Raw genomic sequence first — 24,256 nt, forward strand, 5'->3', positions numbered from 1 at the left:
CATGTCCCATCTTTCCTCTTTTTTTTGTGGCATTATCACCAAAGCACACCGATTAGGAAGACTAATGACTTGCTTAGTGTGTCTAATTTAATATCAGACCCCGAGAGATCTTATAGACCTTTTAATTTTGTTTTGCTGGACCACAATGGCCGCATGCACTACCGATCCCATGTGTTTTGAGGCAGAGTCTCAGAGTTTCCCAGGTGAAAACAAAGAAAACACCGAGCCTCACAGTGGCAGCTGAGTCGAGAACAGAGCACCTTTCTGGCTTTCGGCAGGATGAATGTAGACTGAAGTGAGGTTCAGAATCCCACTTAGATGTGTCAAGATGATGGAGCAAGCGTGACTTAAAAGAAGCTCTGTGTCCTGTATTTCCTTTGGCACTGAGTATTGATCTTGAGAATGCAACAACACTGCAGATTTTCTTTTCTTGTGGGCTGCATTGACCGCATCTGACATACTTTGGGGACTTCAAGTCCTTCAGTTGGCTTTGAACGTATTCCACCAAATCTTCTGGATGAGTTGCTTTTGAATCACTCCCACTACGGAAATGCCCAGGTGGAGAGATGATGGTCTGTTATTCTAATGTGAATATGTTTTGCTTTGTTTGTTCACTCTAACACACAGATGTGATCTTTGTCCTCTTCCGGCAACTCTGGGAATACGCTGGAACATTTTGCGTCACATCTGCCTTCATTTCAAATCATCCTTGTGTTTTTTGGTAGCTGAAACAGAGTCACTGTTTTTTTTTCTTTGTTTTCATTGTGTGTGTGTTTTTTTTTTTTTCAAAGGATTAAATGCGAGCTGTAAATCCTGTTATATCCAAAGTCAGTAAGTGAGCTCTTGCCCCATCCAGGATTGGGTCATAATCTCACTACTCTGGCTCTAATTATCCCACCAGATTAGATCCACGACCCATAAGATCAAGCTGCGCAGATCCTAAGATCAGAGTAGTTTGCGTGATCTGGAGGTCCTCGAATGGCTTCCTGCACCTTGGATGTTTGTTCAACAGGCTTCTTTAAAGGACACAAAGGTGCTGTCTGTTCAAATAGGATATCCAGGACATCTCACGTATATTGTTAGGAAACACAAAACAGGTGGCAGTGCTGTAGCTATGTTCCCAGCTGATTTACAGTGAATATAAAATATTCCAGCTCAATTTAGCTCCACACTTGTTGAGCTATGTCCCAACTTGTCACATTTCCTCAAACTTCAAAGTATTTTGTTGTGGGCTTGACTCAAATTAAGTATTGCATAATTAAGAACTGAAGTCTTGCCACATGGACTAAATAGCTTTACTAACATAGAATAAAAATACTATTAGAACGGTGGTAGCATCATGCTGTGGGGATGCTGTGCTTCAGACGCAGGGAAGCTGGTCAGAGTTGACCATAGGATTTTCCTCTTTTCCCTTCGGCTTTTTCCCTTTAGGGATCGCCACAGCCAGTAATCCGCCTTCATGTCCATCTTCCACATCTTTCTCTCTCACACCAACTACCTTCATGTCCTCTTTCACTCCATCCATAAATCTCTTTGGTCTTCCTCTAGGTCTCTTGCCATCCTTAGCTTCCTTCTACTGATGTATTCACTGTCTCTCCTCTGTACATGTCCAAACCATCTCAGAGTTGACTATAGGATGGATGGGGATAAATACAGACCATTCATGGACGAATGCCTCGTTGAAACTGCAAAAGACTTGGAGCTGGGGGCCGGGTTACCTGTCAACCGTGCTACCCACACAGCCAGGGCTACAATGTAATGGAGTAAAAGCATATGCCTGTTTGCATATTCCCTTCTAAAAGTACAGACTTAAATGTGAAAGAGAATTTGCACAGATATAAATCAGATGGAGTGGCAATTATTTTACGAGCAAAAAATAAATTTTTTAGGTCCACAAAAATAACGGTAGCAAAAGCTTGTTCCACAAGGTTTAGACTCTCAAAACATGAAAGCAAGTTGCACACTTGTATTTTTTACCTCAACTATTGAAAGTAAAAATCTTTTCTCTTTACGACTCTGTACTAAAAATGTCCGTTCGTCATACCCAAAAATGAGAAAATATGAAAAGACTTGAGGGTAATGAATATGTTCACGAGGCACTAGGGGTATCTCCTTGCCAGTGTGAGTATGGAAAAGCCCTTCTTCTTTTCCAAAAACATCCAAAATGGGTCAGACAGGACAGAGCTGACAGCAGTCTACAAGTGCTGCTGCAGCTGTGCCCGTGTGTGTGTGTGTGTGTGTGTGTGTGTGTGTGTGTTTGTGCGTGTGTTTGTGTGTGGGCCAATCCTTCCTTCATGCTCTGCTTGCTGTGAGCCGAGGTTGACATGTGTGGCTGCACAAACACCAGAATGACACGACAGAAAATAAGACAAGAAAATGCGCTGAGGGAGTTGTGGAGAGGCCACTTATGGAGGGGGGAAAAAAATATCACACCCTCTCTGTGACAGGCCAATTTATATGTAAAAAGGAGCATGGCTGTACAGCAGAGCACTTTGAAATCTTGTTCTTCTGATGCACGTTGTTTTCCAAGGAAACCCCCCTGCTGATGCCAAACTGGCACTCTGTTTCCCTAGAAACAGAGAAGTAGAAACATATTGTAAAAAAATAAAAATAAATAAATAAATAAACTTTGATGTAACTGGGGAATGTCTTACTCCCATCTGTGATTAACAGCCCTATTTGTTTTGCCACTTTGGTCAAAATTTTTAACACACAATAGTAAAGAAAGTCTAAAAAAAATGACAAAAAAGATAATAAAATGTCCAATTAAATCAAATTCTGTCTTGGCTTAAGGAATACAGCTTACATGTTTAACCTATACATCAAATATCTGAAAGTTCATGAGTGAGAACCACATCTCATGTATGCAAGGATAAGTGATTTATTGAGGGGAAATCTGGATGTCTGAAGAGGACTGAATTTTGCTAACTCATCTCAAGAAATTGCAGGATGAGGCTTTATAGCTGCATGAGGAATCTAGTTGGTAGGGATGAGTGCTGTACGAAGTAGAGATGAGGGACAAAGGAGGTTAGGATGAGAAACGAAGGAGGTAAAGATAAAGGCTCAAGCGAGGGAGGTTATAACAGGGAATATGGGATGAAGGAAGAGTTGAAGACTGAAGGAGGTTGACAATGAAAGAGGCAGGTTAGGATGAAGCATGTAGGCATGACAAATGACGAAGGTGGAGATGAGGGATGAGGAATAATTGATGTACGGATGAGGGATAAAAGAGCTTGGGATAATGACTGGAGGAGGTATAGGGGTGAGGTATGAGGGATGGAGAGAGTTGGGATACAAAATGAGTTATAAATTAGGGAGGATGTTGAGATGAGAGATAAAGGAGATGAGGGGTAGGATGAGGAATGACAGGTGAAGGAGGTAGAGAAGAGGGATGAGGCTGAAAAAGGCATGGATGATCAATAAAGGAGGTACGATCAAGGGATGTGGAAAGATGGACGTAGATATGAAGGAAGCTAGGTTGACGGGTGATGAATGACAGAAGATTGGGTAATCAACGAATGAGGTTAGGATGTGGGATTAAGGAGGTAAACATGAGTGATTAAAGACTGAGGCAAATAGAATGATAGATAACTAGTAAAACAAGGATGAGAATTTGAATTGGAGAAAGATAAGTGATGAGAATGATAACAAATGAAAAGGGAAAGAATGGGGGACAAAGGAGGTAGCAATAAGAAATGCCAAACTTTGTAGGAAAAGATTAGAGATGAAAAAGGAGGAATGAATGATGATTACAGATTACTGCTGTTCTAAGCATAGAACAGCAGTAAAGGAGGGAGGAGTGTGAGGGTAGAGTAGACTTTAAAACAACAATTAAATAGCTAAACAAGGGAGCTAATATAGGTTTCAGGTAATAAGAGGTGTGCTCGTAGATTAACAAATTAATTTTAATTTGTAACAGATATAACCCATCAATCCAGGTTTGCCCCTTTTTTTAATATAGATTTTGTGTTTTTATGTATTCCACAAATTTTTGTTGATGTTCAACTTAATCTGCTTGTTGCTTTTGAAGCTCCAAAGACCAAACCTAAAGGGCGAATCTGTGTGTGGGAGATATATACCGGCTATCCCGCCCCAGGGACCACAGCATGATTTATAGCCCTATAGCCTCTCTCACCACACATACATGCTCACACACACACAAACACACAGACTTCACCTATCCAGCCACCATGAACACAGTTTTAATTATTACAGATTGCTCTCAAGAATCAATCTTACTCCCCCTCTCACGCACACACACGCACACACAAACACATTGCTTAAAAGCCAAAGTCCCTGATCGATCGCACGTTTTCTAACTTTGTGTATCAACACAAAGGGATCTGCTTGAAGGAATTGTTCTCTCGTTAAAAATCCATGTGAAAATGTCCGTAATCCTATATATATAGGATTCACAGGGGCCACTTTTCTGGGGTCTTGCAGAAACAAGGCTGCCATGTGAAGAATTGCAGACCGAACCTAAACCCTGGCTTCAGGTGGTGCTTCGAAGAAATTTCACTGTGGATTTGTTTTACGAGTGCACGTCTCTGTTTCCCTCTCCATATGGAGCTTAGCATCCTGATTACCTGAAGATACTTTGTGTTGCTTTAAAGATGTTTTCCATCTCCCCGCCTGGGATGGACACATTTTAAGATGCCAACAAGCAACAGATTGGCCAATTTAAAACCCTATGATGCCACTGAATAGGTTTTCCGTTGCCCTGAAGTACTCTAGTCGTATTTCCTCTTCATCAGAACAAAATTGTAGACAATGAAAAATATAAAAATGTCAAATTTTTGAATGACACTTTGTTGCATTAACGACATGAGCATATTTGATTGGGATATTATGCAATGTACAAAGTAGCATATAATTATGATCAAAATTTTCTAAATTTCTAACAGGAAAGAAAAAATCTAAAGTGTGGTATACATGTGTATTGAACTTCTCTCAGTCAATACTTTGTTGAGCTGCTTGTAATCACTGCTTCAAGTCTTCTGGAGTAAATCTCTGTCCGAGTCTTCGCCCATTATTTTTTCAAAATATTCCAACATTAACATTGGACAATGATTGTCTGCCTGGATGGAGACTGCAAACGGCAGCTTTTAGGTCCTTCTGTTGGATTCAGATCTGGACTTAGACTCTGCCATTCATTTTACATGCTTTGACCAGAATCTTTCCATCGTAACTCTGGTTACATGTTCGAGGTCATTGTGCCAGTCCCTTTTTCTGAGAGGCTCCAACAGGTTTTCCACCCATCTTCCCATCAACTCTCCCCAGCTTCCCTGTCCTTGTCGAGGAAGAGCATCAACAACACTGAAGCTGTCACCACAGTGTTTCACAGTGGTGATGATGTGTTCAGGGTCAATTACAATACCGAGTTCTACACCATTTCTTTTTGCCTGTTGACAGCATAAGATTAAAGGACCTTCCACAAGTTTGCTCTGTGACCCCCATGGCTTGCTTCGAACTCTAAATGTGACTTCCTATTACCATCTGTCTTGTATTCCTTTGTTTTCATGATCCTGTCTTTTATTTAATTTTTTTGAAGGACCTCTCTACTCCACAGCACCAGCTGAACTTGAAGGTTTTGGATTACTCACCTGCTTCTATCATTTTTTTGAATTAGGAATTTTGGCACATTTCTCACGCCAAAATGTGCATGAGAAATTTTGGCAGTAACTCTCTGTTACTGAGGTTAAATTGCACCACTTTTCACCAACTGAGTAACTAGTTGACTTCAAAAAGGCAGTGGACTGCTCTGGATTTTATTAAGGGTTATCAGAGTAAATGAGGTGGCTACAACTGCAGGCCAGATTTTTATTTCATTAAAAAAATTAAAACTGTGTTTCATTTTCTCAGACATGTTCTCCATTGAACACATTTTCATTGTTCGGCTGAAGCGGCACAGTTGTACCCTGTACCAGCTCAACTCAGGAGGCACAGCGGGGAATGTGTGAGATACGTACCTAACATAAGCATTTCAGAGCTACATAGTAGCAAAAAAAGCCATAACATTCCCCTCAGATGGACCCCTTGAGACTTCTTCAGCTCTACATCTTACACATGCACACACACACAAACACACACCCCTACACAGCTGCTTGCTGGGAGAGATGGTTTAGCGTTTTGGATGACGGTGAAGTTGATTTTTTATTTTTTATGTTTTTTACCTCCCCAGGGCTTTCTTAGAATGAAATCTAATGTGATGGCTGCCTCTACAGTAAGTGTTCTGTTGAACATATATAACACCAGACACATGCAGGTATGCACTTCCGCACCAGATTTGTCTCCTCCTGGCTTTCAGCACAGAAACTCCCGAACAACAACCTCACTGCGCTTTATTAAGACATCTCTTTTTATCGTTTCATTCTCCCCTGCCTCTTATTCTTAACATAAATTGTGAAACCACCAAAAATTGCGTGACGCATCGAAGCGGCAGCGACTCTGAGCAATCTAACCACGGAAGATACTTATTTACTGTTAATACGTCGGTAATCCCTCGGTTGGGTTAGGGATGGAAAACACACACTCTTGCATCCCAGAGAGGGTGCTGTTGGGCTCATTATGGGAGTCGGACAGCCACATATTAATTCTGATGCCTATAATTGGATGGTCTATCTCTGAGCAGGATGGGGCTTATGAGCCCGTAAAGGTAGCTCTGGGATTTGCCAGCAGACAGGAAGAGAGAGAAAGAGAGAGCGGGGGAGAGGGAGAAGAACCACATGCTGTTTTTGTGGCTATTTGAAGCAAAAAAACAACAAAAGGAAAAACAGAGTTATTATCATAATACGGCATCTTGTGAAATACCAAAGTATATCACTCATTTACTTATGTACAGTCTCATACTGTACAGTAAACGTTCTTGTACAATACCTTTACTGTGAAGTAGTTGAAACTGAAACATAAATGTGCTGTGCAAGTGCATTTACTTGTACAGTACAAGCAGAAGGGAAATTATTTTCACTTTTTGTTTTTTTTATACAAATACAAGCTTATGATAAAACGTTTGTTTTCAGGCTCGTCCTGATTCAACACCAGGCACATTTTACCAAAACCGCTACCTGCTGCAGTAGTTTTTGCACAATCTCTCAGACTTAATCAAATCAGTTGGAGAGAATAAATGAACAAGTAATATTCTTCTTGTCTTTTTTTTTTTTAGTGCAGATTTTCAACTGGATTTACATCTGGATTTTGATTCAGACATTGATGTGCATGAAAATGCTTTAATGTGAACCGTTCCATTGTAGTTTTTGCTGCATCTTAAGCTTCCACGTCTTACCCTGAAACTAAAACTATAACGTAACCGAAGGTTTGTTGCAGCCTCCAACTGATTTTCGTCAAGATTTCTCAACTTTCACCAACTTCTCATGTTGCACAGAATTCTTTGTTTTATTTTTGCATATACCGTGACTATTCTTTCTGTCTCCCCCCTTTTTTTCTCTTCCAGATCCCCAGCTCAAGGGTATAGTGACCAGGTTATATTGCAGGCAGGGATACTACTTGCAAATGAACCCAGATGGCTCTCTTGATGGGACCAAGGATGACAGCAGTAATTCCAGTGAGTACTGTGGCGCTGTCTTTTTGCCTCAGGGAATAAAATTTTTTAAAAGGTGACGGAAAAAATATTGAAAAACACTGAACAGGGAACATTATTAATCCTAACTCAACTGTTTAACGCTTTTAGTATTTTAAACTCCCTTTGGCACAATCCAGCGCAACAACATTGACGTTCAGCATGGCAGATTTGTACATTTATCATTCTGGTGTGGAGATGATACATTCCCTGTCTTCCCCATAAGTCTCCTCCAACCCTTGGGTCAATACACGTCCTCAATTTTTAGCCTTTAGGGTAAAAATGAATCCTCAAAGAGCAGCCGTGGGATCACACCAATTCATCCTTATCTCTGAGGGACGAAGTAGACCAGGAAACAGCAGATTTAACAGAGAGGAAAATGGTATTATTACATTGTTCTGGCTCTGCTCCTCTGCTGCTTCAGGCTGGGTGGTTAATTTGATTCCTGGACCTGGTGCTAACGCTGCCTTGACACTCAGCATTGTGTCACTTACCACTGTCAGCAAGAGGGGGTTTGGCACATGTCAAGTCTGATTAGATAAAGAAAGCTATAGATAGGATTCACAGGGGAGAAATTGTGTTATTATTAAAACTTTGATGTTGAATAAGAACTTGGAAGAAATGCAAAACTTCTCCCTCCTCTTAATCCTTTGTTTAGGGGTATTTGAGTTTACCATAACAGGAGATTCGCAAACTTAACCAACTGTGGTTTGATGATGAAGTATTTTAACACAGCTGCAACATCCATTTGGTCTCATACCCACACAAGGCACCAATAAACAGTTAGGTAAACATTAATTCCAGTGTTTATAGGTCTTGTCCACAGAAAAAAATATATAAAAATTTCAAAAATGAACTTTGTAATTTCTCAAAAAAAAAAAAAAAATACTGGATCATTTTTAGAAATGTGGTTATCCATACAAAAAAAGTGACTCAAAGCATTACATTAACTATGGCAAGGCTGTACAGTCCTTATAATGCTAACTATAGTGATAATATTTAGCCAGATTAACAGAACATCTAAAAAAAAATTAAAAAACCACACGTGGCACTTTTATCTAAATGTCTGTGTTTATGCATCTGTTTTCCAGCATTGTTTAACCTTATTCCTGTGGGCCTCCGAGTTGTCGCCATTCAGTCAGTGAAGACAGGGTTATACATCGCCATGAACGGGGAGGGCCATCTCTACACATCAGTAAGAAAACTGTTTTAGTCCAGTTTATTGTTCATTTTACAGCTTTATTCACAGCAGAAAAAAAAAAAAAAAGTCAATTAATTTTTTTTTACCTTCTGGGATTTAACACATTCAATCTGTTAATGTATCCTAATATTATTTTCTATTTTACTGTACTATGCTGCATGTGTTGCATTACCCAAAATAGAAAACAGCTTCAAAAATACCATGAAAGTGGAGACAATTTTTGTTCGGATTTTGGTGCAGCCTCTTTTTTTTTTTGCTTTATAGTCGGCGTTAATTGACTATTTCTCTTCAACTAGGATTCAGTAAGCTTCACAGTCGGGGGAGTAATAAGACCTCACCCAGCAGAGATAGAGCTTCTTTGCTTGGCACTTTACTCTGTCCTACAGCAGTCGTACAAATCAATCAGCGGGAGGAACACTGGGAGTAGTGCTCCTCTTTTAGACAGGAGAATCCATCAGAACAACTGTCTCTTCTTCCCTCTGCAGACGTTATGTTCCTAATTCTCAGAGCACAGACCGGGCATGGCCATTTTATTCCTCATTCATTACTGTAGGGGCTTAAGAGGAAGTTCTTCTTTCAATGTACCATGCACCCCAAAGAAATTCTCTAAAATGCAATCACTGCTCGATTTAAAGCATGAAATGAAATTCGTTTGAAAAGGATTGACCCAGAATTCTGTGGATTATTCAAGAATTGTGCAACAGGGGTGTTAAATTAATGGATTATGCAATATTTAAAGGTACTATGTTGCTGCACACAAGTAGTAGTTTGATACTAGCAAACAGTTATTACAGTGAGATATTTACACCAGCAGACATGCTAGCTCTTATGGGTTGGCCCAAATTTTGTTTCAAGACAGCATTAGCTTTCAAAACTTAGTAGATGGTGCTTCTGCTGTATCAAGATCACAACTGACTGGATTTTTCAAAATTGTAAGTCATTTCCCAACAACCAACTTCATTTTGTACTTTAAGGAATTGAAAGCTTAGTAGGAGAATCATGACTCGTTTCAAAATTTTTTTAGCAAAGTTCACTGACACAGGTTGATAGATTAAAAAGAATATCTCTCCGCTAATTGCTTAGTGGTCTAAACTTTGCTCTTTAAACAAAAGTATTTTTTTTTTTACTGGATCCGCCTTTGATCTTACTGTTTTTCTCCCGTAACCTTTCATAACTAGCCCATCATGAGCTGTTAAGAGGTTCTTTCTACTTTTCCTAGTTGGAATATTACGTTTCCTCGGCTTGTCTCTTCTCCACAAGTAGTCCTTGTACATCTTGCACAATTTTGTTCCCCGTTGCTAATGGAGGTAGTGATCAGACATCAACTCTCCTAACCACCCACTCAAAGGTCTCTCTTTTGCTCCCTGGTGTGCAAATTACTCCAGTAATGGCAGACTTGCAAGATGCTGCTCATCCTCCTCCATTTCCACCTCCTCCGTCTTCCTGCATCCTCCATTCTGCCCTGTAAGCAGGGTTCAACTGCTCTGCCCATTATCACTCCATCCCTTCACAGGAAGGAAACTGACAGTCGACCTTTTTTCTAGCCATTTGGAGGTATTGGGATTTTGTTCACTCCCATGTTAAAAACTGACTTGGATGTATTTGAAGGCATAATAATGTAGAATTATCGAGGGACGTGGGCCAAAAAACAAATAACATATTTTACAGCAATAAACTAATCTGTCTCCCTGTTTCTTAAAAGCCAGTTCATTTTCACTGATTGAAATTCAATTGGCCAGCTTATTCCTTTTCAATATTACGTATATTCCCAAGTCTTTCCCTTCAGTGATGCACTTTGATAATGAGTGACACTTGAAGTGAGTCAAAAGGAGAATTCTACTCAAGACCCATTCAAGGCCTCTGCTGGTGCATCATAATCCTTTGTGCGAGGCACCCAAGGCTCCGAATGAGGCTCAAATGACAGAGATAGGATCAAAGTGACAGTGCAGTCTGGCACAAAGGACACACCACAGAATAAAGGGGAGTTCAATCATCTCACTTCTTTTCAATCTGCTCCCTTTTGTGTCTGAGCCAGGAAAGTCCAGGCTAATTTCTTTTCTAGGCTGCTCCCAGGATCAGGCATTTCTTCTGAAATCTAATAAAAGGAGTTATTCCCACCTTGTTGAATGAGGTAGCTGAGACAGGATGTACAAAAGTCCCTTGATAACTGTAATATAGCTCGTAATGCAAAAAAAAAAAAAGCAGACAACTGTAAATGAGATAAAAAGTTGTTTTTTTTTAAAACCCAACTCATTTATTCAGTCGGGACGCCTGTATGAAAACCCTACGAGCTAACAAGGAAGTGGTGGATATTCTATTTTGCTAGACATGATGAAATTGTGATATTAGAGAATGCAACTCCCTGGTGATAATCTTCTTTTTCAGGGCTGCTAATACGGACTCCTGCCATCTCTCTTGTGTAAATGTTCGGCATTTTATGGTTGACTGAGTTCTTTAGAACCACTTCCCCATTCCTTCACTCCGCCCCGGTGTCTCACTGCAGGCTTTCTTTATCAGGAGCTTGCACTTGTTAGCGCTACCTTTCATGTTTGTCAAATTGACTCGCTGCATCATTTGAGTGGAGCCCTTCAGAAGACCAATTGGGAGAAGTGCAGCGGGTGTTAGTTTCACTTGTTAAGGGCCGTTTCATAGTTAGTGCATGGACGCAGAGGACTGAAGGCATCCGCATCCTGCTGTGCTCAATCCAGAATCTACGAAGGCTCCAAGGAGCTTCATGTGAAAGAATGAACCGATAAGCCACGGCGAAAAAAATAAATAAAAACTTTCTGAAGCACTGGCTGCTTCCCCAAAAAATAAGAATACATAACTCGAAGCTTAGCGTAAGGTACAGGGCCACCGATATGTATGAAACAGGATAAATAATAACCATTTTGTCAGCACCCAGTTGACTGGAGGCGCAAGGATGCGACAGATAGCCTAGGCCTACTCAGAAACAGAGAGGCTAGCTAGCTGCAGCTAGTCCCATCTGCTAACTCGTAAACATTAAATAAATCAGTGGAAGCGAGAGTTGAAGGTGGGGTGGTTATTACTCCGCATCCTGAATCAAATATACTTTAGGAAATATATAAATGGCGCTGCGGGGGAGGAGGGGGGGAGGGGTTGCGGACGTGAAAGCTAAAAATCTAAACGCTGACAGTCATTACATTATTGGAGATGTCAGTGACAGATGGAAGAAAAATAAACAAAGTTCCAGATCATTAAGAAGCTTGCTCAAGCTTTTACTGTCAGCAGTTTTTTTTTTTATGTGACATATTTTGGTGCTGAGCATTTTTAAAAGGAAGATGTCCTTTCCTTTCCCGGTCAATTTCTACCTTATTTCCAACCAAGGCTCAGCCTAATGCTATGTGCATTCTGATAATATGTGTGTACTTGTATCGATTCAAAGCAAGACAAGTTGCCCTATTTTGGACTGACTGTAGTTTGATTAAATGTCTTTCTGAAGCACTGGACCACACCAAGGGCCAATACTGCAAGTGGCACAGGGCAAGTTTGCTAAACTTAGCGCAAGGTACAGGGCCACCGAGAGGTATTTATTTTATTCTTTATTTTAAGACCGGTCTTGAGTACTACAACACTGATTTACAGCCCCTAATTTGTCCCACTGATACTCCAACACATTCACAGCTATTAATATTGAAGTAGGCCAATTTGTAACTCATTGTAATCCACATGCATTTTCTACCGTTAAAAGTTGCCTCTTACACTGGCAATAAAACCAGTTTATATTAAAATCACCCACAAAATATATCTCATTTCCTGAATCACACATTGTCAGTAATTTGACAAAGTTCATTAAGATAAACAATAATTGCACTAGGTGATCTATTTGACAGAAAATTACTTGAAAAAGTACTTATATAGACTTTATTGGTCACCAGATGTGAGCTGACCGGAAACATCCAATACACACTCATTGTATATTGAGCCAAAACAGCTGCATAAATCAAGGGACCTTAAATAGGCATCATTTGGATAAAGTATAATAAATAAATTATACCAGAACTGTAACTGTATAGATTTATTGCATAGAAGATGCGCTGTGACTAGCAACAGTCAGGTTGAGGCTTAGTGGGCTGCCTCATTATTTTTAAAGTGTTGCTCTCTTCAATGCAGTGTCAGGAAGTGAAGTGGTCATAAGGGCACGAAGAATCGCTTCATGTTTTAATGAAAAAATAGGTTGAAGGAAGGCATCGAAGCTTAACCCTGGAATGCAGTTCAGGACTGAGATGAGACAAGCATATAAACAACTGGTCATTCTATCTTTCAACATCACTTTTTTATCCATTTATACTTTTTCACATGAAAATGGCTTCGTGGATTTCTTCTTCTATTATCCAGTAAACTCTTTCACGTCTTTGTAAAATCCTATAAATTCAGAAAAGTGTTGCGTTCAAGCAATTAAACAGTTACCCTGATGTTTTACTTGACTGCAGATACCCTCCCTCAAACAGGGAGTCGCCTCCTCAGTGTGTTTGACTTTACCAGAGGGAATTGGGCCACCCTGAACTATAAATCATGATACACAACACTGCTAATACGTCCTCCGTCTCTTTCCAGGTCAATAGCTTAACGTCTATTAATGTCAGTTCTCTAAACCTCTCTGCTATTCCCCAGGTTATTCTGGGCAAATTAAGAGTTGGAGAGTGCAGCTGCTTTCTGAGTCACTGGTTTACATGACGCATATTTATTATCGACTGCATGAATGAGTCATTTTACGGATATTTCTTAGATAAATCCTTTGATAACTGGATGGATTTTTACCTGGTGTGACTTGTATATAGGTGTGTTTATGTCAGCAGATTTAAAAACAAAATCAGCATCAAAGTCTGTCATTACTTGGAAAAACATTCAAACCATAAGATATTATACTTCAAGAATGAGATATTCAATATTTATATTTAAAAAGATGAAATCACTTATTGGGAAGCTGTCAAAGTAATGGCACGGTCTATTTGCAAGCTCAGTACCCAACATTAACCATGGAGATCAGCAGCCAAGAATGGATCTGTTAGCTGCACCCACACCTGTTTGATTTTATTATTTTCTCCCTACTTACTACATAGCTATTGAGAATTGAGAACTGAATATAGATTAGTGGTGAGTTCTACTTTTAACAAGAGTGTCCTTTCTTTGATCCAAATCCACCTTTATTATGTTCTAAATAATAAAAAAAGAAAATAGGCAGAAATGGATCTAGATGCTTACATAGAGTGACCCTTTCAATCAGTGTATTGTAAATCTGCTCCAACCATCTGTTATCTCTGTATCAGAGAAAGTGTAGTGATGTACAACAATATCTTAGAGTACTTTACAAATATTTTATTTCTTGACCAGCATTCTGTGCTTAAGGACCATCATGGCATTAAATTTAGGAACTTATCTCCGAGCAGTTCTGAGAGATTGAACCTCCCAGAAGTTCCTCCTCTGCTTCCTTTGTAGAAGCATGTTCTAGCTGTCTTTTTCAGCCCACCAGGTTTCTAGCCATGCTGGAAATTAGCCAGGTATTGATCCATCGGCAGTTCAAATCGAATCCCCTCATCCAACAGAAATAATCCTTTAAAATGGGTTGCCCAAAAACATGCAGCTAGTTGCAAGATGCTGCAAGAATGATTTTGGAAATCCATGGAACATATGGTGCAGACAGTTAATGAAGAAGCAGGAGCCTGAACACAACATAAATAGTGCACTGACTATTAGAGGGGAAGAAGAAAACAGAGAGAAAGATCTCTAAGGTGTGTTTGGCAGGGAAAGCCCTGCTGTGGTTATTATAATCAGTGAAGCATGCAGGCGATCTCTTCTTGTTGCCCCATTTGTCTCTCATTATTTATTCTAAAAGCAGTCTCCATCATGTAATTATTTTTTCTATCATGGCAGGGTAATTCAAGTCTGGCATCAAAGGCCCTGAGCTACTATTGACGAGCTGGGGAAAAGACCTTAATACTTTTATTGATCATATCTACAACTACATCAGTCATCTCTGGATGTGCTAATATCATGAAGAGAATCCTACTTCATAAAATGGGCTGTGTTGTGACATAGATCCAGGCGACTGTGTCAACTTGACACAGTCGCCTGGATCTATGTCACAACACTAAATAACATTTTCATTATTTCAGCAATCTATTACTGATTACTAGCTACGACTTATCCAATGTGTCAACCATTTAACAAGCTGGCACTTTTACACCAAATTTTCAAGAGAAATACAAGCCCTTGTGTGGCATAAACCACAGACAGATTGAAGATGTGACTGATCGTCTAGAGTAGCTGGATTGAAAGGCAATACGGACACACTAGTTATGGCAGCCCGGGAACTGACACTCAGAGAAAGAGCAGCACATTGTAGCTGGGTGGACGGTTCTAGCAGACACAAGGACTCCCACAACCAGGCGACGATAATGATGTACAGAAGGATCTCTGGCGAGTGTGAACTCCCGATTAAATCTGGGAGAACTGTTGTACTGTGGGTAAGTTTGCCCTCTAACTTGTATTTAGCAGTCGACCGAATATTGACTTCTGAAAAAGTTGTGTATATTGACCATTATGCTGTCTTCTCTTGCTCCTCCATGGAGTGCTTGACTGGATTTTAAAATGTATCTAAAACACCAAAAATGACATTATGCTGAAATCAGAGTGAACTGAATATGTAGCCACTCAGCTGAAGAACCAAAGGCAGTCAGAAGAGCTACAAATCAGTGGAATAACATTTCCTTTAAATGGATAAAATATCTGGCTTTTTGAATGTAAACAAACAAACAAAAAAAAAAAACCCAGAATAAATGAATCTAATCTTAAATAGCACCAACAGTGTAACTATATCACTGACTTTCTTGACATTGTCTTCTTTGGATGAAACAGCTTATCCTTAATTGGATCATCCATCTCGTGAAAGTGCTTGTAAATTCAAACTTTACTCTTCCCCAAAGATTGTTTAAATGTCAGTGATAAAGTTCCTGATAGTTAAGCATGCATGATGATTGTACACATGATGATTTTTATTTTTTCTTATGCTCTTCCAGATTATTGTCTGTTTATTTTGAAACAGGTACTACGGCTACTGCAGCTATTCAACCCCTGGCAAAATTAAATTTTAAGAAACATCTCCTAATAATGTATGTGTTTTAAAACCTTATTTATCATTTTTTATGTATTTGATATTAAAAAATGAAGTATTAAAAATCTGCATTTTTTTTTTTTTTCTTTTCTCAGTAATCAGTAGAGACTGAGTGGTTTAGAGGGTGTATCTGTATGTGTAAGAGACGCAGCCCAGTTACGTGTCATGTGACTTCAACCAGAAAGCCAGTCTGTTGTCCATCTGCCTACATCTTCGCTCTGAATGTAGCATTGTGGGTATTTTATGTTTAATATATTATTGTACAGTAGGGCTGAAACGATTCCTCGAATGACTAGAGTACCTCGATTATTAAAATTCCTGGAGGAAAATGTATCTGTCTTGGAAGCTTCGTTAAATTATGTTTTATTATGTAGCGCACCGTGTTCCGTGGACAGCGCCTATTTGTTTTTAGGTGCTAGCAGCATGGTGTTGGATTGTGCGGCGCTTTGTCAGGGTTTGGGGAGAAATAAGGATTTTGCTGTGTGATGGTAGGAGTACGACAGCTTTTCTCATGTCGGAACGTCACAGCTTTGGAGCGATCCGATTCCTCGATTAATCGTAAAAATATTGTACAGAGTACTTGATTACTAAAGTATTCTTTTACAACATCCCTATTATACATCATTATTTTCACACAATTTCTGGTTTGTTAAGTTTGATGTCAAGTATTTTAAAATGTTTGCTGCAACTTTGTACAACTGTTGTTAATTTATGATATCAAGCTACGGCAATGCATAAGTTAGTTAATGCATTGCAGTAGCAGTATTATAGGCTTGATAAATCATGTGGAATATTATATCATTCATTTGCATTAAGCTTATGTGTATATGTTTATGAGAGAGGCTGAAAAAGTAATGTGTCCCTTTTTTGTGTGTTTTAGTTTCACACTTCTTTAGTATTGATAAACTTGTGGACAAGAAATCAGCTTTCCTTAGAGTCATGATGTTAAAGAAGTTTTTTATCTTCCTTAACTGTGTAGTTGTATTTCCACATGGCGACGGCAGTACATGGACATTTTTATCGACAGTGCTGCTTCGTGTTTGAGAAATAATGCTGACCTGCTTTTTGTATTTATTTTTTTTTACTGGTATATTTAGTGTTAATCTTTTGATCATGAGCCTTCAAAGTGGGAAGGCCTCCCAGTCATCACCTTGTATTTACCTCCCTCCACACGCTTCCCAACCAGATTTTAGCTGGAACTCGATTTTTACATCTAGTCAGAAGTAACATGGTCAATTTAAAATATTACCTTCTGCCAATCCGCCGGGGTTTTGAATATCTTTGGACATAAATGTACAATGCATGCTTTGCCTTCATGAAAACTCGCAGTTCTTTGTTTTGTTCTTGCTTTTTGTTCATGATGTTGTAAGAACAGAATTCCAATAAATGCAGATGAGTGATTCCTCTTGATCTTTTCTATGCATTTGTTTTTCATAACTACATTTTCAGGTAAATTCGATGAAAGCTCATTTCATTGTTTTGGAACAGCTTCAGCTCAAAAGTCCAATAATCCTTGAATGGCCATCGGTCGTTATTTGGAATCCGTCCAACAGAACAGAATCCTGGACATTTTAGAATTGGGCCAGCACTCCCATTATCTACGGAATCATTTACTCATACATTATGTTGCGTTTCTAATCTGTACTGATGGTTTATGGTTGACAGTATCCAAAAGGACATTTAAAAATAAAAATCTAGAGAAGCCAGATGGAAAATAAATGTTTCAAAGGAAAACCTATACTTGAATTGCAAGCACTCGTAGACCCTCAAAATTGCAAATTCTGGTTTTCATGTTTGTTTTAGTGGAAGACACCCTAGAGGACATGTCAGTATATAAATGCAGATGGCGTTGTTACTACTTCTCTGTGAATGCCCATTGCAGTAGTTATCAGAGAAAACATGGCTAGCCTGTTCGTCGAATTAATGACCCCAGTTCTGGCCTAATTGGTTTCCCAGTGTGTAAATGTCAAGCACCATGCAAATACAAATGGCGCACTCGTGTTTGTTGCCTCAAGAGCTGTGTTATGTGCAAATGAGAGGGGAGGAGGAGCTCGGTATTAATATTTTTTATTTGCAAACTAAAGAGAGAGTGCATGCTATTGGATCAGTTGTATAAGTAGCCTTCATCTTAAGCAGGTATGCTCTTTACATTTAAAATTTGACTTGGCTTATCAAATCTTTTACACTCTAAATGAAATTAAGCTAAGAAACATTTCCATTGACGGGTTTTGTGTGATTTTTCATAAAACATGGGATGAGGAGTCATACTAAATAGAGAAAAAAATATTATGTTTTTGTCTTTGATATAACTAGTTCCATAATGCTTTCACTACTGTATGCAGTATTGAAACTAGGAGGTGTTAAATATTCAGCAATCTTGATGAGGAAATCACCCACAGGTGTCCTGTTAACAATTAGCAAGCCACGCCCTTCAGCAGAAAAGGGCGTGGCCTGTCCTCTGACATAAACCCCACTCACACACTGGGATCAAAAGAAGTAAAGCATATTGGAAAACTGAAAGAAGGATCTTGAAATATTTGGGTCACAAATTTATTCACAAAAATAATCAAGGTTTTCTTAACAGTCCTGACTTTACTGTGACTGAGTTTACAAATATAACACAAGTCCAATTTCTTCCCAGTGGACCGTGTTGTGTAATTAGGTGATTACACAACACGGTGTGGGAAAAGACAAAGGCTTTTACTGTGACACAGAAACCCCTCAGTGATCAACTTTGCTGTTCGTGTAACAGCCGCGGCTCTCGCTTTACCCCTCCTTTCCTTTTGCAGTTTCCATCTATGAAATGAAAATGTAAAAAAAAAAAAAAAAAAAAAAATCAATACAGTGAGAATTGTTAGAGGATGGATTGATAGAGCAGGGTGTCCAAAGTCGGTCCTGGAGGGCCGACATCCTGCATATTTTAGTTCCCTCCCTGGTGGTACCAACAACCTTTTAAGCATGTCAGTTTTCTTCTTAGGCCTTCTAACGAGCCATCATTTGATCCAGGTGCGTTAAACCTGGGAGAGAACATAGCTAAACCTGCCTCTAACTGTGTGTGTGTGTCAATGAAGCAACAGGAATCATGACCAGGTTTGTTTGTACAAAGGTCAAACAATTCTCACGAGTCGAGCTTCACAGTGTATATAAGTCCAATGGTCTGTTCTTTTCACTGTTTATTGCACCACATAGTGCTTACATACAGAAATCTATGCAGCAAGCTTGCTAAGAGCAAAATGTGGTGCAACAAACTCAAAGTAATTAATGAGCTATTTGAAGGGGGGGAAAGGGCAAATTACTGTCGGTATGTATTTTGTTTCTCATTGTAAATTAAACACCAGCTATAAGTCTATTTAGGCTTGTTTATGCTGGAGTACAACATGTTTCCCAGTGCAAAGCAAGCGAAAAATGCAACTAGCTACTGAATAGAAAGCTAAACCAAAATATCAGATACTTTTTGGTGCCTGCTCTTAGTTTGGAAAGGAGAATATGATGGATATTAAAATGTAAATTAAGCATTAACACATGTTCATATATTGACACATCAAATCAAATAAAATTTTTGATTTGATATTGACACATATGAATCATCAGTTAAAAAATGCATCGGAGCAGGACCTCAATAGATGACCAGTATGTCAATTAGAGCAATACCCCGGCATCTCCGTCACTCCACTGTCTCTCTACATCTTTTATTCAGAACTGTTTAAAGTCAGCGCTCTGGCATTTCAGAATGAAGCTCTCTCTGAGGTATTGATTGACAGGATTTGGCTTCTTGCTGAACTCCTGATGGGCAGGCCAGTTGGTTTCGTGGTTTCTTTCTGGCTGACTGGTTGACTCACTTAGCCTTTCAACGAGAGACAGTGTGTTGGGGAATCCTCGGCTGTCATCCGCAGATGCACGGGATGAGGACTCTGGCAGCTTGTCAGAGAGGCTTCAGGAGAGATTTATGTTGTGAAATGGTCCGTCTGAGGTGAAACTTTTAAAAATATCAAAGCAAAAAGAGGGCTCTCCGCTGCCAAAAAGCTTAGTTTTACTATACATCAAAGCATAAGGCTTAAAACGGCTCAAAAATCCAGTTTTTCTGGTCAAGCTATTGCAGGTTATTATATAATAGTGCTGTTTTTATATCTAATTTTATGGATATCCGTCATTATGCACATGTTACAATGTCTAGGTAGTGATTAAGCATTTAGTTTTGCCACTTGTTGTTGCTAGATCTGATTAAATCTGGGAATATCTGTTTTTAATTTTGTGTGTTTTTCCAAAGAAAGCATATATATATAATTTTTTTATAAAGGTTTTAAGTTGCAAAAGTTTTCAATACTGTAGCCTCAGTGCAGAACGGCTCTGCTTGGAACATTCTGCGTGTGAATGTGTGACTTATATTTAGGTACTCCGGTTTCCTTCCACATTTTAAATTGATGCTGTCTTATTTTGTCTCTCAAAATTGCCCCTTGGTATTAGCATACTAATATCAATTCATATTAGTATGTGATAGATTTCTGTGTAGGTGTTTCTGTGTCGACACGATTCTTCTAAAAATATTGCAGATTTTTTTTTGTGTGTGATTTTAATGAGCATGCAAGGAAAAAAATATTTTATTTACACAAATATGTTTATTAATTATTGATATTATTATTTAAATATCTTAAAGAACTATTACTGCCCACAATGTTCTTCACAAAAAAAGAAAATGTTGCTGCGAGTACAACATGTTTCAAATGCATACCTTAATATTATCCCAGTAATTAATGTTCAGTAAAGATCAGCCCCTGTGTTTGATATCAAAATGGAGAAACTCAAGTAATAAAATACAGAAAAAGGAAAGTTCAACACAGAACCAACTCTGTAAGTGCAGCCTTAAAATGTTCTGCTTTCTTATAGCTTATACTTCCAGTGTAAAAGATAGAGCACTTGGGATTACTGTCCTGTTGTGTTCAACACATGTTGTGTAATCCTAAATGATGTTCTTCAGAGCACAAGAGCTGCAACTTATTTCTATTGCTCATGTTTTTTGTTTTAGGCTTCCTTTTTTTTTTAACACTGAACCAACTGTTAAAACAAACAAGCCTTTTTGACATTTTCTGAAGACAGACTTTTCTTCTTCTTCTGAACAACAAGCCCAGAAAGTTCAAAGAACCTTTCGCCTGGTACAGTTCTGACAGGGATCGTCAAGTATTTCCAGGCATTGTTGGGTATCTCACTGTGTGTTCCTTTGTGTTTGGACCACGATGGTGAAGGACTGGCCATGTAGTCAGAGGAAGACTCTGGGGCAGGGGTGTCAGACTCCAGTCCTCAAGGGCCGGTGTCCTGCAACTTTTAGATGTGCCTCTGCTGCACCACCTGAATAGAATAATTAGGTAATTAAGGCTCTGGAGAACTGATCTACACAAGAAGGAGGTGATTAAACCATTTCATTCCAGTGTTTTGTACCTGTGGCACATCTAAAAACTGCAGGACACACCGGCCCTTGAGGACTGGAGTTTGACACTTGTGCTCCGGAGTAAGCATGAGGGCTGTTCTTTCTTGGACGGAACAGATGTTGCAAGAAATTCATGCTGTGCAAGCCAATAATCAAGTGCCACACCTCAGTCCTCTGTGGTCAGCTCAGACTCTTGAGGTCTGAAACACAACCTACAGCAACCTTGAGCCAAATGATGTTTGTTATTTTCTCCAATTCTGTTGCGACGATCTCCTTAAATTTTGCCTTACTTGCCAGGTCATCTTTAGAGACTTCAAAAGGTGACACAAAGCTGGTAGCAGGAAATAAACATCTCTTCTCATTGGACTTCTGTTGTATACCTGCTATTAGAGAAAAGTACATCAACGAGTTATGACATTTATTCACAAATGTAGACACACAAACCTCTTCCCCTTTGCCCACTAGAATGTAACTTTATTCATTCATGCCCACACGTTTTCAAGAACAAACATGCTATAGATGGCAGTAAATTATTCTTTCCATGTTCTGGCATTGTGACATTGGTTGCATGTAGAGCCAGTGCATCTCTCAGTTGTTCCTGAGTTCACTGAACACACCGTTTTCAGTGTAAGGCGATGCCCTCGATCCGTTAATTTGGAAATGATAGCATGTGAGGCAAACGGGCAGCGGTGGTGCGATTGGTGCTTGCACCCTCGCACCCAGTTCAATGAGTCAGTCGTAAACCTGGCTAAATCTGTCTTTGCTTTCACTGTTGGTGGTGTATAAAAAATGCTATTTAAAAAGAAACAAGCTACATTGCCAAGTAAAGCCCTGTGACCTGACAGGCTTGTTTTACACTGGGGAAAACCCTGCATGTATATTTCTCACAAATGGTAATATGACTGTCATACCACTTCACCAACATGCAAAATGTAAAGCTAAGCGGGGCAAAAAAACTAGTAAAAGATTTGTCCTTCCTGCTGAATCTGACCTTTGACAAGACAACCTTTGCAAGAAAAAAATTACTAACAAAGTAACATATTTTTTTTAAAAAAAGGTGGAAAAAGTAAAAACAATTATATGCTTCAGCATAAGTTGGCATATTCACGTTTAAGGAGATCAAATAAGGTGTTACATTTCTATTGGTGACACCATGGATAAATCGCTGCCATGTTCCAAGACCCCTGTGAATCCTTTTGGCCCCTCCTGAATCACATACTTAGCATCGGTTAAACCATGTAAAATCGAAACGCTCCTGCACTTGTGATAAGAGGTGGCGCTTCCGCCCAATTTTGCACCAAACCTACACCCGTATTTGCTCTGTTGCATTTTAGCAGTGTGCACATAACCTCCGCTGTGCCTTTCCACCCACTCCGTGTGAAGGTGTCACGAAGATGAAAGAGCAAACAATGCAGGTGTGCCAGACAAAATTGCACCTGTTTTTCCTCTGCCTCTGCTCCTATGAAAATAGAACCTTTTATCCCTCAGCAAAATAAGGGACTTATTTGATGTTGTAATGACAGTTTTTCTTCTCTCTTTTTTTTACTTCAGCTCCTGGACAGTACAATTGGTTGGCTATGATAAAGCTCTGACGACATCAAGACAAATGATTTCATAGCTCAATAGAGCAGCATGATCCTGTCATAAGATGCTGAATTATCTTTGAATTCATGGGCCATTTGTAATCCAGTGACATTGCTATATATGTCACATTGTACAGTTACTACAAAGACCTTACAGCTACATATCGGTTAACACTTCAAGACAGATGGAGTTTCATACTCACAGAAGTGCTCATGAAATAGTGAAGACATGGATTCATCTATACATGGATGTATAGTTTATCATTGGTTATAGTTAGAGTATTGCACTAACCTGCATTGGGGTTTGACTATGTCAAAATTAGATGTTATTTAGAAGGTGATCTAGAGGCATACGATTTCATTGTTATTTTTACCACAAAGACTGATGTGTTAATAGATCTATTTCAAATTGAAATACCTTAATATCACCTTAATAAGTCTGTACATAGTTATGAATATTTTAATGTGGCTGAAGAGGTGTGGACCTGAATATATGATATCTGAAGGACACCAGGTTTTACCAAACCTTGCCAAACCAGTTATTAACGCTAAAGAGGACACAACTCATTCTTAGGAGGCAATTATTGTTCACGTGTTTTGGATACCCGTTTTCTCCTATTAAATGTAATCATCACTTGAATGTTGCCTTTTGTATTTATTAAGGTTATCTCTGTCTAATAACAACATCTGTTTGATGAGAAAAACTCCATAAGGGGGCAAATACTTTTTCACAGCTCTGTAAGTTTTCTGTGGACAGACATTGAATCTCTTTCTCTCTCTCTACCTTTCTATGTGTGTGCTTGAGAGTGCCCAGACTATGTGGGCGTTTGTGCTGCCTGTCTAAAATATTCGTAGGAGCTTGTTGCACTATCGACTAGTGGCTTATTTGACAAAAGATGACCAGCCAATCTAACAGTCTTGACACAAATCTGCCATCAGTTTATAGATCAACACTTGCAAAATGGACAAAACACACACACTTGACACTTTGCTCACGCAGGAGTGTGGAGTGACACTGTTTTTGCTTGCCAGAATGTTTTCCTTCAGCGCTGTATTACTTTTTTGGCATTGCAATGTTGTCCAGTGATTTATGCCAAAGCTTTTCAGAGAGCAGATGTGTATTTGCGCTGCACTGTACATCATATGTCATTTGTATCTTTCCTTGGATATCAGCTTATTGTTTTGCTACAAAAACCATTTGGAAAATGAATAATTGTTTGCCATCTATTTTCTTTGATGGCATTGAATTGTTTCGATTCAACTTGCTTCACGCTAACATAAACCTGAATATTTATTGGTCGTTAGATGTTATAGGATCAACTTTTTTTAACTTTTTTTT

The 24,256-nt window shown here is 39.1% G+C and overlaps 1 protein-coding gene across 4 annotated transcripts in view; it reads left to right on the plus strand.

The window, feature by feature from the left end:
• The window catches only part of fgf14 (fibroblast growth factor 14), a 104,169-nt gene that overhangs the window by 66,741 nt on the left and 13,172 nt on the right, over positions 1-24,256 (plus strand). For all 4 annotated transcript variants that reach the window (XM_044132065.1, XM_044132067.1, XM_044132069.1 and 1 more), the window contains exons 2-3: positions 7,451-7,561; positions 8,668-8,771. In XM_044132065.1, the coding sequence (XP_043988000.1) occupies positions 7,451-7,561; positions 8,668-8,771 (215 nt within the window). The remainder of the gene's footprint in view (positions 1-7,450; positions 7,562-8,667; positions 8,772-24,256) is intronic.

Source organism: Gambusia affinis, linkage group LG11 (assembly GCF_019740435.1).
Source record: "Gambusia affinis linkage group LG11, SWU_Gaff_1.0, whole genome shotgun sequence".
NCBI lineage: Eukaryota > Metazoa > Chordata > Actinopteri > Cyprinodontiformes > Poeciliidae > Gambusia > Gambusia affinis.